Below are 14,500 nucleotides of genomic sequence, written 5' to 3'. Positions count from 1 at the left end.
TGAGAGAGAATCATTGATTGCTTGCCTCCTGCACGCTCCCTACTAGGGATTGAGCCCGCAACCCAGGCATGTACCCTTGACTGGAATTGAACCTGGGATCCTTCTGTCCATAGGCCAATGTAATATCCACTGAACAAAACCAGCTAAGGCACCAGTGTGACTTTTAAAATGTTGTTCTAATAGTTTTAAGTTCTGAAACCAGTCTAGTCAAAGAATCATAGTGTGTGGTGGGAGTAATGATCAGTCGATACAGAAGTATGCAGAGCCGAGGAAAAGTTATGAATGAAAGCTTGGATGAAGTAGACTGCCTACAAAACTTATTCAACAGCAGGTCATAAAGTTGTTTGACTAATTGGATACATAAAATATATTTTGTCAAAATTGTAATAAAACTTTCATTTTCGGAGCATAAGCACTAGCAACTGTGTATTCAGCATCCATAGGTTAAAAGTATATTTTGTATTTAAAGGTCTTAATTTAAAGATGTTTATAAATAGTTAAATGTTACTTATACAAACAATGTACAGCTGATGGTAATGTTTGCATTCTCCTCAAAATGTCCTTTTTTACTATCAATTTTATTTATTGCAGTAAATATTATCTAATTTTTATATTCATATAATTTGCTTTATTTTTAGTTGTTATATCTTTCATCAAGGTGAATGTGCTAAAGGAGAGGGGTAATTAGGCACAGAATCAAGAAATAAGGTAAAGAGGGGTGGGAACAAACATACTTGATTTAAAACCAGAGAGCAGAAATAGGTACTTGGAAATTCCATATGCCTAAATTTTGAAATAAAAATGTTAAGTGATATGAAATGTGGACTCATGACAGGTAAAATATTTTCTTCCAAGATAAAAAAAAATACACCCAACTATTCATTCTTTATTTCAAGATTCATTTCATTGCTCTTCATTCATTTCTTTATCATTTATATATTCAATAATAATTAAATGCCTCTTTACATAAAGCATAATGCTTATTCTTACAGGTAATAAACTGTTTGAGGCACAGTTCCAATAGTAGCTAGAGTAAGACATGTGAGAACATAGTACTTTTTATTTATTTATTTATTTTTGCTTCAGGAAATAGACCAATTTATTCCAAAAGCACAGGGCAGACACATGGCATAGTACTTATTATTAAGATCTATACAAGTGTTGAAAGGTATAAAAACCTTCCTTTTCCCCTTTGTTTAGTTTTCATCTTTGAACAAGTATAGACATAGAATCTAGAACCATATGCATTTATAAAGAGAATGATATAAAGTATTTTCAAGGCATTCAATCCAATTAATTCAACCACTAGACCATGCATATATTTACATTATATTTATGATCTCCCTTTTCATTGTCTGATGTCAAGGAAATAATTTAGCTCTTTTATTAATCAAGAGGAGAAGGGAAAAGGAATTACACTGCAGGAATTATGGCAGATAGGTTTACAGATGATAAAGTGTCTGCCAGGTACTATAGAATGCAATTAGCAAGAATGTTTGGTGTGGGAAGAGCTAAAGTAGGAAAATGGCATGTGCTTATATAAAAGAGCCACATGAATCCAGTGAACATAATCCTGACTATTTGCCATAATTTCTTCTCTTGAGAATTGCTCTGCCACAGTTTTATTCCTCTTAAATAAAAATATGAAGGGATAGAACTAATTGATACAGGTTTAGCAACCTGACCCAATATGGGGCAATTATATTTATTGTCCCATAATTGCTGCAGGTGGGACAGAATAGTATCACCAAATCCATTAGAGAAGTCCATGCTTTCCTGCTGTTGAGGCCCTAGAGCAGCCTGGCTTTTGTCCTTCCTGAGTCATAGATCTTCAAATTATCCTTGGATGTCATGACATTACTCAGAACCTGCTTTTTTGTTTACTTAATCTAATCAGGGTAAATTTCTATTATGTGAAACAACAAAAAATCTTTATTAAACTGAGATATTGAAGGAGATATTTTCTGGGAGCTTAGGGGATGATTTCTGAAAAGAAAAAAAACTAGTATTTTAAAATCATCAGCATTTATTATTTGATTAGCTAAGGCATTTATCTAGTAAACAAATATTTATTATTTTTTTTGTATATTCTGGGCCCTCTGAATGTAATAATAAGTTTAGGATCAGAACCAATCCCTGCTTTAAGGAATTTACATTTTGTCCTGTCTATAGCAAATTGACACAGAAGAGGCATTGTGTATTATTAAAAAAAAATACCCAAATCCTCTATGCTGTTATAGTGATATTCCACTGTTTATTACCTTAATATGCTGAGATATTTCTTGATGGAACCTGAACAGTTCCTTTATCTTCCTGTTCCCCAGTGTTAGGGAGATAGCACTTGGAAATATGAATATTTCAAGCTCTATCCGGAGGTTAGGTGTTCCGGAGAATGATCTGCCCAGAATAATTCAGATGACATTTAAGCTTAGTCCTCCATCCTGGACTCCCTGTTCTCATTGCTTTGTAACCCTTGGATCATTTTGAATGGTTACAGAGCACTAGTAGTTTCATCCTTATCTGTTTAGTCTTTGCCCCATAAACAATGGGGTTCATGGTAGGTGGCACCAGTAAGTAGAGGTTTGCCAAGAGAATAAGGGTGTGCCTGGGCACATGTTTTCCAAAGCGATGGGTAAAGAAGGAAAAGAAGGCCAGAGTGTAGAATATCAAGATGACACATATATGAGCTCCACAGGTTCCAAAGGCCTTTGTCTGGGCTTCTCTAGACGGTAGTCTAAAGACTGTTTTCAGGATTACCCAGTAGGACAGGGATATGAGAACAAAGTCCAGCCCTGTAGTGAGGAGAGCTGCAGTGAGCCCATAAATGCTATTAAGGGCAATGCTATTGCAGGCCAACTTGGCAATGACCATGTTCTCACAGTAGGTATGGCGGATAATGTTGCTCCGGCAGAAGTGCAGACGAAGAATGAGGAGGACACCAGGGGTAACTACAGCCACACTTCGAAACACCAGAGCCAAGGCCACCTTGCTGATGAGAGAGCCTGTAAATAGGGTTGCATAACGGAGTGGTGCACAGATAGCCACATAGCGATCAAAAGCCATGGCCAGTAGAACAGCAGATTCAGAGAGGAACAGAGCATGAACAAAAAACATCTGTGTGAGACACGCAGGAAACGTTGATGGGGAAGGGCCCTGCCAGAAGATGAGAAGCATTTTGGGCACTGTGACAGTACAAAGAAGGACATCATTGAGTGCTAGCATGGCCAGGAATAAGTACATGGGTTCATGGAGACTCCTGTCCCAGGCCACCACTGCCATAACCAGGCCATTGCCTATCACAGCCAAAAGGTACATAAAGCTGAAAGGGATAGAGATCCAGATTTGGAAGTCTTCTAATCCCGGGACTCCAGTTAGCAGAAATGCAATGAGGGGAGTGGATGTATAGTTGGATGTTGTTAAAGAGAGGTAGTCAAATTCTGTTATATAGAAAACAGAGAGAAAAGAATGTAAGTAATAGTAGAAAATGAGTAATCTCTCATCCTACTCAAGTCCTAATCATTAATTTTGGCATGATGAGGTAGAAGGAGAATAAAATGTTTTGAGAAATACATTAAATAACTAAATGCTTATGGGCAAACCACTTCTCTTTTATGAGACATCTTGTTCTCCCTGAAAAATTAAAAGTTAATCAGAAAAATTGAGTTGAATCTTTTATTTTTGTAAAGCTAATTGCTATATTCACATAATTGATGTATATGAGTTTTAAACTTTTAACTGTACTATGTATATAGTTTTTGCCATTCTAACTTGATAATAAATTCTTAAATCCCAAACATAACTTTTTATCTTTTCACAAAACTAGATATAACACTGGAGAGAATTAATATTCCATTCTGTGATGAACAAATTTAATGGCAGGAGGTGGGTTGGATGGTAGACTGATATATAACTGGAGCCAGCATGAAGACTCCTATTCATGTTTTCATCCTAAGGGCATAACATATGTTCATTTGGCCTAATTTTTCTACAATAAAGAAAAAAGTTTTATTCATCTGTCTCTCATTTGAACTCTTGAAGATAATGGTTGAATTAATGTGAAATTTAAACTATTATGCTAAAATTGTAATATTATTCACACCTTAATAAGCATTAAATCTTAAGGATCATTAAATAGAGTCAAAGAAGACAAAAATTCAGAGTACTGACTATTCTCATTCAGAACAAGAAAGTCACTGAAGAATATCAGGTTCATAATTATTCAATACCTATTATTGAAAGAGCTTTCTACAGATAGAGTGACTACTTTTCATATTCTTTAATAAAATAATATCAGCTTTTTAAAAAATAACAGCAGTTCTTACTTTTAATATAGCACAAATCATAAAATAAAATTGATTTTCTCAAAAGAATAACTGACATGTAAAATTATTTATTACCAGGACTATAAAACATTAATTTAATTAGTCAAGTTTATAATCAAATGCAGTAGATTGCAAAGGCACCAACTATGCTTATGAAGACTTTTTGACTGTAAATCTTAGGAAGTTTCAAAGTTATGAATTATAAATGCTATTCATTGAAAAAGAACCATGGAAATCTAGAATATGCATGGCTCTGGCTTTCATGTGAGTTTGTCACACCATTAGGTAGATGAAAAACTGCACTGTATGTCAAGATCTCTAACTATCACCCCTCGAGTTAATTGAAATTCTTTGCAAATATCCCAGCCCTTAATAAGGAAGTAGGGCCCAATATCACATTATTATATTTATTATTTGACTGTAAATCTTAGGAAGTTTCAAAGTTATGAATAATAAATGCTATTCATTGAAAAAGAACCACTGAAATCTAGAATCTGCATGGCTCTGGCTTTCAAGTGAGTTTGTCACACCATTAGGTAGATGAAAAACTACACTGTATGTCAAGATCTCTTACTATCACCCCTCGAGTTAATTGAAATTCTTTGTAAATATCCCAGCCCTTAATAAGGAAGTAGGACCCAATATCACATTATTATATTTATTATTATTATTTAATATATGTTTTATTTAATTTTTTTAGAGAGAAAAGAAGGGAGAGGGAGAGAGAGTTAGAAACAACTATGAAAGAGAAACATCAACATTGATTGGCTGCCTCTTGCACACTCCCTGCTGGATGTCAAACCTGAAACCCAGGCATGTGTCCTGACAGGGAATTGCATGGTTAACCTCTTGGTGTATGGATTGAAGCTCAAACACTGAGCAACACTGGCCGGGCAATGCTTAATGTGTAGATCAACAAATATTTCAATCTATCCTTCACCACACATCTCCTCCCTCTTCCTCCCCCGCCTCTCTCTCTCTCTCTCTCTCTCTCTCTCTCTCTCTCTCTCTCTTTCTCTCTGACAATTCAGATGAGGAAAAAAAAAAGACAAAAAATTCTCATCAAAAGAGATGATGTGGTTTTTAATGAATCTCAAAGAGAGATATAGTTTTTAATAGTTATTTTGTTAACAATATGGAGGTGCAACCACTGTGTTTAGCCTTGTAAGACAGAGGTTTTGCTTCCTTTTCAGTGCCTGTCTTTGCTGTGTAATCATCACACAGAAAATATCAGCATATTTAAACAGAGAACATATCACATGTCAGCACAGGAATGGGCAATATAGCAGTAATGGTAAACATAATAATTGCAAATATTTATCAGTGTTTACAAATGCTAAACATTTTCCTAAAAACTATTCTAACCCCTTTATGTGGATTATCTAATCTAATGGTCACCACTACTATATGATGTAGCTATTGTTAGTGTCCAATTTTACACAGAGGGGAACTCAAGCATTGAAGGACTTTTCCAAGGTCATATCATTAATAAGTATATAAAGCATGTTTTAAAATCCAGGGATCCTAAGTGCAGAACCCAGATTTTTAACCATTAAGCTATTCTAATTTACCTTTTAAATGCATGATTTCTCAGAATCTTTGGGAACATAAAAAAGCAGGTGTTTCTTCCTTGTGATATTCTTAGGTCTTAAGTATTAGGTCTCATGAGCGAGATAATCATGTTTAGCTTATAAGAATTCGGAGAAGAAAGAGATGCATCTATATAGTCATCTCTATTGTCCATCAGTATTTATAAAAACAACACAAGGAATATCCTCTGGGCTGAGAAGTCTTTTGGGTATTTTACATGCTGAGTGATTGCCCTAGCACCTGAGACCCACAGTCAGTATTTGGATTAGCTGACTAGGCTTACCATTTAAAATAACAATTTATGTGTATGGCTAGACAACCTTGACTAGGAAAGGAGTATATCAGCTATGTCATAAACCCCAATTTTTGGTGGAGAATATACATCATAAGACTAAGGACAAATACCAACCTATTATTAATTAAAATAAGTTTACAGATATATATTTACCTGAGTGAAAACCAAAATTGACTCCTTAAATGTTGCATACCCAGAAAAGTGAGACAAGTTTATTGCAAAGGTTACAGAATACCATTAAAATAAGAAGATTCCTTTAATGGAGATAAAGAATTAGGATGCTATTTAGTATTTGGAGTTATAGATCAATGCCAGCGGTCTTTATATATAATCTTATTTTCAAAAATTAATTATATTTTACTTTCTTTCTTATGAGATATCTTGTTCTCCCTGAAAAGATAAAAAGTTAATTAGAAAAATTGAGTTGACTCTTTTTTATTTTTATAAAGCTAATTGCTATATCCACATATCACATGTCAGCACAGAAATGGACAATGTAGCAGTAATGGTAAAAATAATAATTGCAAATATTTACCAATGTTTACAAGTGCTAAACATTGAACTCTGAAATCATGGACCCTCTAATTTAAAAGTGTTCTTGAACTCTGAAATCATGGACCCTCTATGTTAAAAGTGTTCTTGAGCTCTGAAATCATGGACCCTCTTTGTTCAAAGAGATCTAGTAAATCACCTGTTTTAATTTACCAATCTGAATTCATCATGACATTTTTTCTGTTGACACCCATGACCACTTTTATCACCAGTGTTGGGAAATTATTTAATATAAGTCAGAAAATACTGAATAATATAAAATTGTGCTTCCTTTTCTAGTGATAAACATTCAAGATAGGATTTAATAATATGATATTCTTTTAGAATTTTCCTACATACCAAAATATAGGTCTCAGTCTCTCATAGTTTAGTTGATCTCAAAAGACATTGTTTAATCATAAATATCCACATTGATCCAAAACAAAATAATCTTTCAATTGCTTTTCTTTATAAGATTTATGCAAATTTTCCTGGCATAGATTTTGGTCTTGATTCTTTATTTTACACTTTGTGGTTTATGTCTCAAATGATTTGCAACCATTCATTTACTTCTTAATTTTTCCAATATATATTTTATAGGTCACATGCATTGCTTGATTCCTTTTTAGTATGAATACTTCCATGGAAAGAATAGACATGTTCCTTGTCTAAAACAAATAGACAATCTTCAATGAAAAAAAAATTCTTTTACCAGGAAACATAAGGGCACCAAGTTCCAAAAATAAAGATGAGAAAGATAAATAAGGAACTAAAAATAACAACTGCAAAAAGTGTTCACACGTTTTCCAGAGAATCTAGACTGAGGGTGAGGTAGGCTGGCAATAGAGTGGTTAGAGGCACAGGTGAGATAATGTGTGAAACTTCCAAGCTCCTACTTTGTCATTCAACCTTTTAGAAATATTATGAATTTCTCATGCATGTCTAGAAAACTTTGCTTTGTAAGAGTAATATTTTGAAAACTTTTGTTTTGTTTGTTTTTTCATATAATAGGTATAAAAAAGCCATAGTCAGATAGCAAAATGTGGGAGCAAGGAATATGTAAGGCCCCATGTAGCCTTTGAGAGGTTGATGTACTGGTCATGAAGTATTTCTTTCCCATTCTTGGCAGGGCATGAACCTACCAAAAGCACTGACATTTCTCTATTTTTATGCTATTTTAATGACTGCTTGGAGGCAAGAATATTTAAAATGGGTTCTGTCCAAATAAAATGTATCATTCCTCTATTGAATATTCTTAGCAACACACTTTCCAACAGCTACTAAGAGTTAATAGACTAGTTTATTTAAGTTTAGTTATATACCTGGTAATTTCATAACGCAGCAAAATCCAGATCAGCAAGTAAAATTGTGAGACAAAGAGTACTATTTGGCATATCAAAATACTAGTTAATGGTGATTTCAATCTATTCTGTAATTTTCTGCTTTGTTATCTAAGTTTTACTGTGTACTTGTCAATGGATTCAAAGAAGTTAGGTTATATACATGGTAAAGTAGAATAATATACTTTTAAAGTCATACTAAGCAAGACAAAACTCTCATAAATGAAAGCTGAGAAAACTAAACCTAATTTCAAGGATAGGTTGTGAAAAATCATGGAATGCCTTATGTTTTTAACTAATCACTGATATTTTAAGAAATCACTGATTTCCATGAATATTGGGGCTTCCTGATTATATAGATTATTGAGAATGCACTCTTTATTTGTACAATTATTTATTACCTATCTTAGTTTAGTTACTTGTGGTAAATAAAAGGTCATAAGATATTGTTCAAAAAATTCTAGAATAGTGAGAAAGACAAACAAGTGCATGAGGATTGTAAACACAGGAATATTTTATTTGCTCCAGTTAGAAATTGATTTCATAAGAATTATTACAGAAATCTATAAATGACCCTAAAGTTCTCTCGGCTATAATTTCAGTAGATCACCCAAAGTTCAGATGCCTATCTCCTGGACTTTAACAGTGCATAAAACAGGCTTGAGAACAGGAGGGATCAATAGGTAATGTGCACCATGGGTGGAACATGTGTCCCAAAATGATGCATAATGGATATCTCCAGCATAAGGGCATAGATCAGCAGCACAGCTCAGATGTGAAAATACAAGTGTTAAGGGTCTTGAACTCTTCTTCCCAGAGGCAATGCTTAGCAGTGACAGAATCTTCAAATATGAGAGGAAAATGAGTACACAGTCCTCTCTGAAGGTGATGAGAATGGTGATGAGGCCATAGATGCTTGTGATGTGGTGGTCACAACAGAAGAGTTCAGTGATATCTGGGTATGTGAGCAGTATGAGTGGGATAACACATTAGACTTCCAAAACCTCATTCACTTAATTATAAAGGGTTCTAAAAATGACAGCCACGGCCCATAGCAAAAGCCCCAGGCTCCTAGCAATGGTGAAATTCCTCAAAACAGTGGTTTACCTGAGTGGGTTAGAGATGGCCACGTAGCGGTCAACAACCACTGTGAAGAGGATGCCTGACATTGTTGAGAAAAAAACATGAAAGAAGAACAACTGGATGAGGCAGGCATCAAAGTCTACCTCACAGACATTGAATAAGAAAAGTCTGAGCAAGGTGATCAGAATGGCAGCACAGAATCCCAAGTCACTAACTGTTCAACATGGAAAGAAAAAGGTACATGGGTGCAGGAAGTGACTTTCATTTAACATCTCCATTGCTCATTTTAATATTTATTTACTTATTTTTAAAATCTTTATTGTTGAAAGTATTATGTGCCCCCCTTTTTCCACATTGACCCCTTCTCCCCTTCTCCCCTGCCCCAGGCCTTCACCACACTATTGTCTCTGTCTATGGGCTATGCATATATGTATACAAGTTCTTGGTTGATCCCTTCCCACCCACCCACCGACCCAACCCTGCCTTCCCTCTGAGATTCTACAGCCTGTTCCATGTTTCTGTGTCTCTGGATCTATCCAGGGTTGGGGGTTCTGGGGTTAGAGTTTGGAAGGCAGCTCTCCTGGACATCTTTCTCCAGGAGAACTTTAACATACAGGCAGCTTTAGCCTGGGGGAAGCAATTGCACCACCCTGTTGAAAAACCTCTCCATCCTGTGGAGTCTACACCTTGCTGTGGCTGATATCCTCAGGCTATTTAAGACTGAGAATAACAATCAGCTTGCAGGCAGAGGCAGATCTCTGGAGGCTTTAGTCTGCCTGATCTTCTGGACACTGGGCTAGGAAAACCAGACCCGAAACACATCTTGGTCCTTTCCAAAGGCAACCAGCAACCTACAAGCTGTGGAGTATTGATAGCTCCAAACAGTACTCGGGGCCAGTCACAAAGAGCATCCATTGCTCATTTTAGAAATCTGGTGAATTGGAGAGAAATTTACATCTTTAGAAAGGGTATCTTAAACCAAAGGCCACAAAAGAAAGCGACCTTCCACAGAACATGGTTTAATTATACAGATTTGAAGAGAAAATAAAATCTAGAATAAGAATTACCTTAAAACCTCGCCTTTCCTGAAATGTTAGTTAGGATAAAAGAGATTCAATTCTCTACTCAACTATTACTATATCCTTTTATTAAGACTCATCTTTTTTTTTGCTGGCAACTCTACTCTTTCTCATCTATTCAATAATGGGACAGATGTTCTTACATACATGTTTGATCATTTCATCATTCTAATTGCAATTCATTAGTTGCATATTGTTCTAAGAATTAAAACTAAAGTAAAATCTCATCTTTCATAACCCTCTTTCTGTTTAATTTTCAACATTTATACTTGAAGTTTCATAGTCACTTATTCATTTGTTTTTCAGATGGTCCAATATGTTCTCAACTTTTATTTTCTTATTGTTTCTCTAAAATTTCCTTCTTTTTTATATTCCTTAGGTTACTTATCCCTCTATCTTTAGACCTCAATTACATACCACTTGCTTAGGGAAGTCATTATTCATATTCTCCTTGCTCAGAGTTTTTTATTAGAATTTCTTAAAAATATGTTTTTATTGATTTCAGAGAGGAAGGGAGAGAGAGATAGAAAGATCATTGATGAGAGACAATCATTGATTGGCTGCCTCCTGAAACCCACTGGGGATCAAGGCCATAACCCAGGCATGTGCTCTGACCAGGAATCGAACTGCAACTCTCTGGTTCATAGGTTGATGCTCAACCACTGGGTCACTGAGGCTGGGCTACCCTTCATTTCTTAATAATAGCATTTATCATAATTGTAAATGTAGATGTATCCTTAATAATTTTTGTCTGTATCACCTGTTATAATGAAGGCAAAGTCCTCTTTTTGCTCTCTACTGTTTTCCTGTACCTTAGTAGTGTCTAATACTGCATCTGAAACACTGGGAGTACTTAAGAATTTAAATGGATTTTTATAAATGTTCTGCAGACACCTCAAATTTTATGCATTCAAAGTGGGTTTCACTATCCCCTTTTATAAACAATAGTAATTCTCTGTCACTATCTCATTGAATGACGTACCATCAACGTGGTTTTACATCAGACACCTAAGCATCAACTATGAAACCAACCCACAATCATTTATTAAAATTTGTTTATATATTCTAAGTGTTGTTAACATAAAAAAAACTCTGCATTCAAACCTGTGGTGTATTTTTGTGAGTTTATTTGAGTCAACAATTGCCAGAAAGCAGAATCTCAAAGTATTGAGATAGTGCTTCCGAGAATGGCGTTTTTTGTTTGTTTGTTTGTTTGTTTTACCTTGTTTTATAGATTACAATCAAAAGAGGAGATGTGAGTGGGTTACATTAACTCCATTGGTGATAGATTAAGGAGGTAGGAGAAAGCAAAGGGGAGGGGAGCTCTGGGATTGGATAAAAAGTAAAATGATAGACACATACTTTTTTTAATTAGGTGGGTGCAGGATAGTTAACAGTCAACAATTAACAATAACAATGAGGGAATTTGTGGTCTCTGTTCCTGGTGCCCTGGCACATTGATTGTGCCCTGAGGGGTCCGGAAAAAGGGAAGTTACAAGTTACCCTGACATTCAGAAGGTATGTTATCTTAGATGCAAAAAAATAGGTTTAGTGAAGATCAAAGTTGATCTTTGTCAGGGAAGATACTAACCTAAGACATGACTACCTACTATAAACTGCTTTTTAATTCAAGGTTTTCATTTCAGACCATCCTTTATGGTTACTTTAGGTCTCTTGAGTTTGCAAGGCTACCACACTGGTCATCCCTGAGTTAGTCAGGTTAACATGTGGCCCCTTTTTGTCCACAATATCGTTCATCTCTGTTATATTTTTATTTTCACAACCATTACTCTAAGAGAGGTCACCATTAATTCTCAATTGTGCTTTTGCAATCACTTCTAAAATATTTTTCTGAAGATTTTATGAACTTTAAATGGCATGAAGAAATTATAATGATAAAATATGTATAAAAATGTAAAATGACACCATGTGATACTTATCTTTATCTGGTTTATATTTGTTAGCATAATACTCTGGGATGGGGGGGTCGTGGTAAAGTAGGGAATTTATATGCATATATGCATAGCCCATGGACATGCATATATACATGCAAGTGTAGGGTGGAAAGGGTCAATGGGACAAAACAACAACAACAACAACAAAGGGGGACATCTGTAATACTTTCAGCAATAAAGATAAATTTAAAAAAAATTTAAATGAAAAAGTTATATGCAATAAGATATATCTTCAGAGGGTAGAAAGAATTAAAGAGAAATATCTTTGAAATAGAGAAATCATAAATCTTTGCATTTCAAAATCCCTTTAATGGACTTGCACTAAGTCATTAATGGGAAAAAAGGAACATAGGAGAGGGAAGGGTCAGCATCACAGTTCAGCATCAACTCACCTCTAGGAATGCACATATATTTTGATATAAACACCATTTTTAAAAAGTCTAAACTATAAACATGCTTCCAAAATCTTAACCAGAAATGTGTCTAGTTTTAAATAAAAATATTGTCAAACTAAGGGTAACACAATTTTCATATGACAACCATGCTGAAAGAAAATGTCAACAAAATGCAAAGACACTTATTGTCATGTCCATAATTGCTATGATTATCTTCCAGCAAGTTTTCAGAAATCTTTTCTGGAATGTGTATTAGGAAAACTTAGTTCTACCACCTCTCTCCTATTGGCACTTACATTTTTTTTTAAATATTCTAGTCCTCATAAAAGAACAGAACTTTTTAGAAAATATTATACAAATTATAAGTTATTGAACATATGGGAACTAGCATTATTGTTTTTTATCTTAAAACATTTTACTGGATAGGGAGGGTGGGGGTAAGGAAGAGAGATCAACCAAAGGACTTGTATGCATGCATATAAGCATAAGCAATGGATGCAGACAACAGAGGGTAAGGGTGAGGGCAAGATTGGGAGGGGGGTGGGGGGCAATAGCGGGATATGGACACATTTGTAATACCTTAATCAATGAAGGGGGAAAAAAAACATTTTACTGAATAAAATTCAAAGGTTTCCCTACATTTTCAAAGAAAACCACTTCTTCATCCGGCTTCGAATCTGCTGGGTCTTGACACTGTAGATGATTGGATTCATCAGGGGTGGAAAGAGAATATAAATGTTGCCCATAAGAACATGAACCAAAGGCGAGAGGTGCTTCCCAAAGCGGTGAACCATGGTGAGACCAATGATGGGAATATAGAAAACCAGGACAGCACAGAGGTGGGAAACACAGGTCTGCAAAGACTTGAGCCTCTCTTCCCGAGATGCAATTGCCAGCACTGTATACAAGATGAAAACATAGGAGATGAGAATAAGGACAGCATCCAACAGCAGGGTACAGATCACCAGAGCCAGGGCATAGAAGCTGTTGAAGCGGATGTCAGAACAGGCCAGCCTGAGCAGGTCCTGGTGCAAGCAGAAAGAGTGGGAGAGGACATGAGGGCGGCAGTAATGGAAGAACTTCAGACGAATGATGACAGGAAGAATGGACACAGCGCTTCTCAGCACAATGGTCACCATGAAATGAATGACTCTACTATTAGTCAGGATGGATCTGTATCTCAGAGGATTGCAGATGGCAGTAAAGCGATCAAAAGCCATGGCAAGAAGGACTCCAGACTCTGTGCAGGAGAGACCATGGACAAAATAAGTCTGTGCAATGCAGGCATCCAGGCTGACTTCCTGGCTGAGCCCCCACAGGATCCCCAGCACCGTGTGCACTGTGGACAGCCCCATGCACAGGTCAGTGAGGGCCAGCAAGGCCAGGAAGTAGAACATGGGCTCATGCAGGCTTGGTTCGGTCCGAATCACATGTAGCACCAGGCAGTTTCCCATGAAAACCATAGCATAGATGGAGGAGAAGGGAATTGAAAACCAGGGATAGTACTGGTCCAGGCCAGGGAACCCTGTAAGGATGAATACAGAGGAATTGGTAGTAGAAGCAGACATGATTATTTGAAGGTAATTTTCAGGATAAGAAAAGTATTTAATCACAGCTTTGTTTCAACCATCTGCTGTCGTTGAGAATAGTCAGGTAACACAGCCCCTCAGAGTACAGCACAGGTAAAGCTAACTGTAGAAATCCAGGGTCACTCAACTCATTGGAATAAGCTACAGCACAAGATGATTTCACAGGGAATCTCCTCAGTATTCGGCCTCAGAGGTTACAGAAGCAAGTCAATGTCCTGACCATTTTAAGCAAGTAAGTTGCTTAACTTCATTCACTTTTAGTCTCTCTGAGCCACTGTCACCACACACAGCAGGTGACAGTGACAGCTTAGGGCTGCTGCT

At 36.0% G+C, this 14,500-nt stretch overlaps 2 protein-coding genes across 2 annotated transcripts; both read right to left on the bottom strand.

The window, feature by feature from the left end:
• Positions 1 to 2,478: 2,478 nt before the first annotated feature.
• LOC102248214 (olfactory receptor 52Z1) lies at positions 2,479 to 9,247 on the bottom strand. The gene is made up of 3 exons (XM_005863045.2): positions 9,186 to 9,247; positions 6,569 to 6,597; positions 2,479 to 3,437 (listed from the first exon to the last, which is right to left on the bottom strand). Exons 1-3 carry the CDS (start codon positions 9,245 to 9,247, stop codon positions 2,479 to 2,481), a joined length of 1,050 nt encoding a protein of 349 aa, XP_005863107.2.
• A 3,978-nt stretch (positions 9,248 to 13,225) lies between these two features.
• LOC102247914 (olfactory receptor 51V1) lies at positions 13,226 to 14,158 on the bottom strand. The gene has a single exon (XM_005863044.1). The coding sequence runs from the start codon at positions 14,156 to 14,158 to the stop codon at positions 13,226 to 13,228; it is 933 nt and encodes a 310-aa protein (XP_005863106.1).
• Positions 14,159 to 14,500: the final 342 nt, after the last annotated feature.

The sequence above is a fragment of the Myotis brandtii genome, unplaced genomic scaffold (assembly GCF_000412655.1).
Source record: "Myotis brandtii unplaced genomic scaffold, ASM41265v1 scaffold1704, whole genome shotgun sequence".
NCBI classification, from domain to species: Eukaryota; Metazoa; Chordata; class Mammalia; order Chiroptera; family Vespertilionidae; genus Myotis; species Myotis brandtii.
This window is presented reverse-complemented; position numbering and strand designations above follow the sequence as displayed.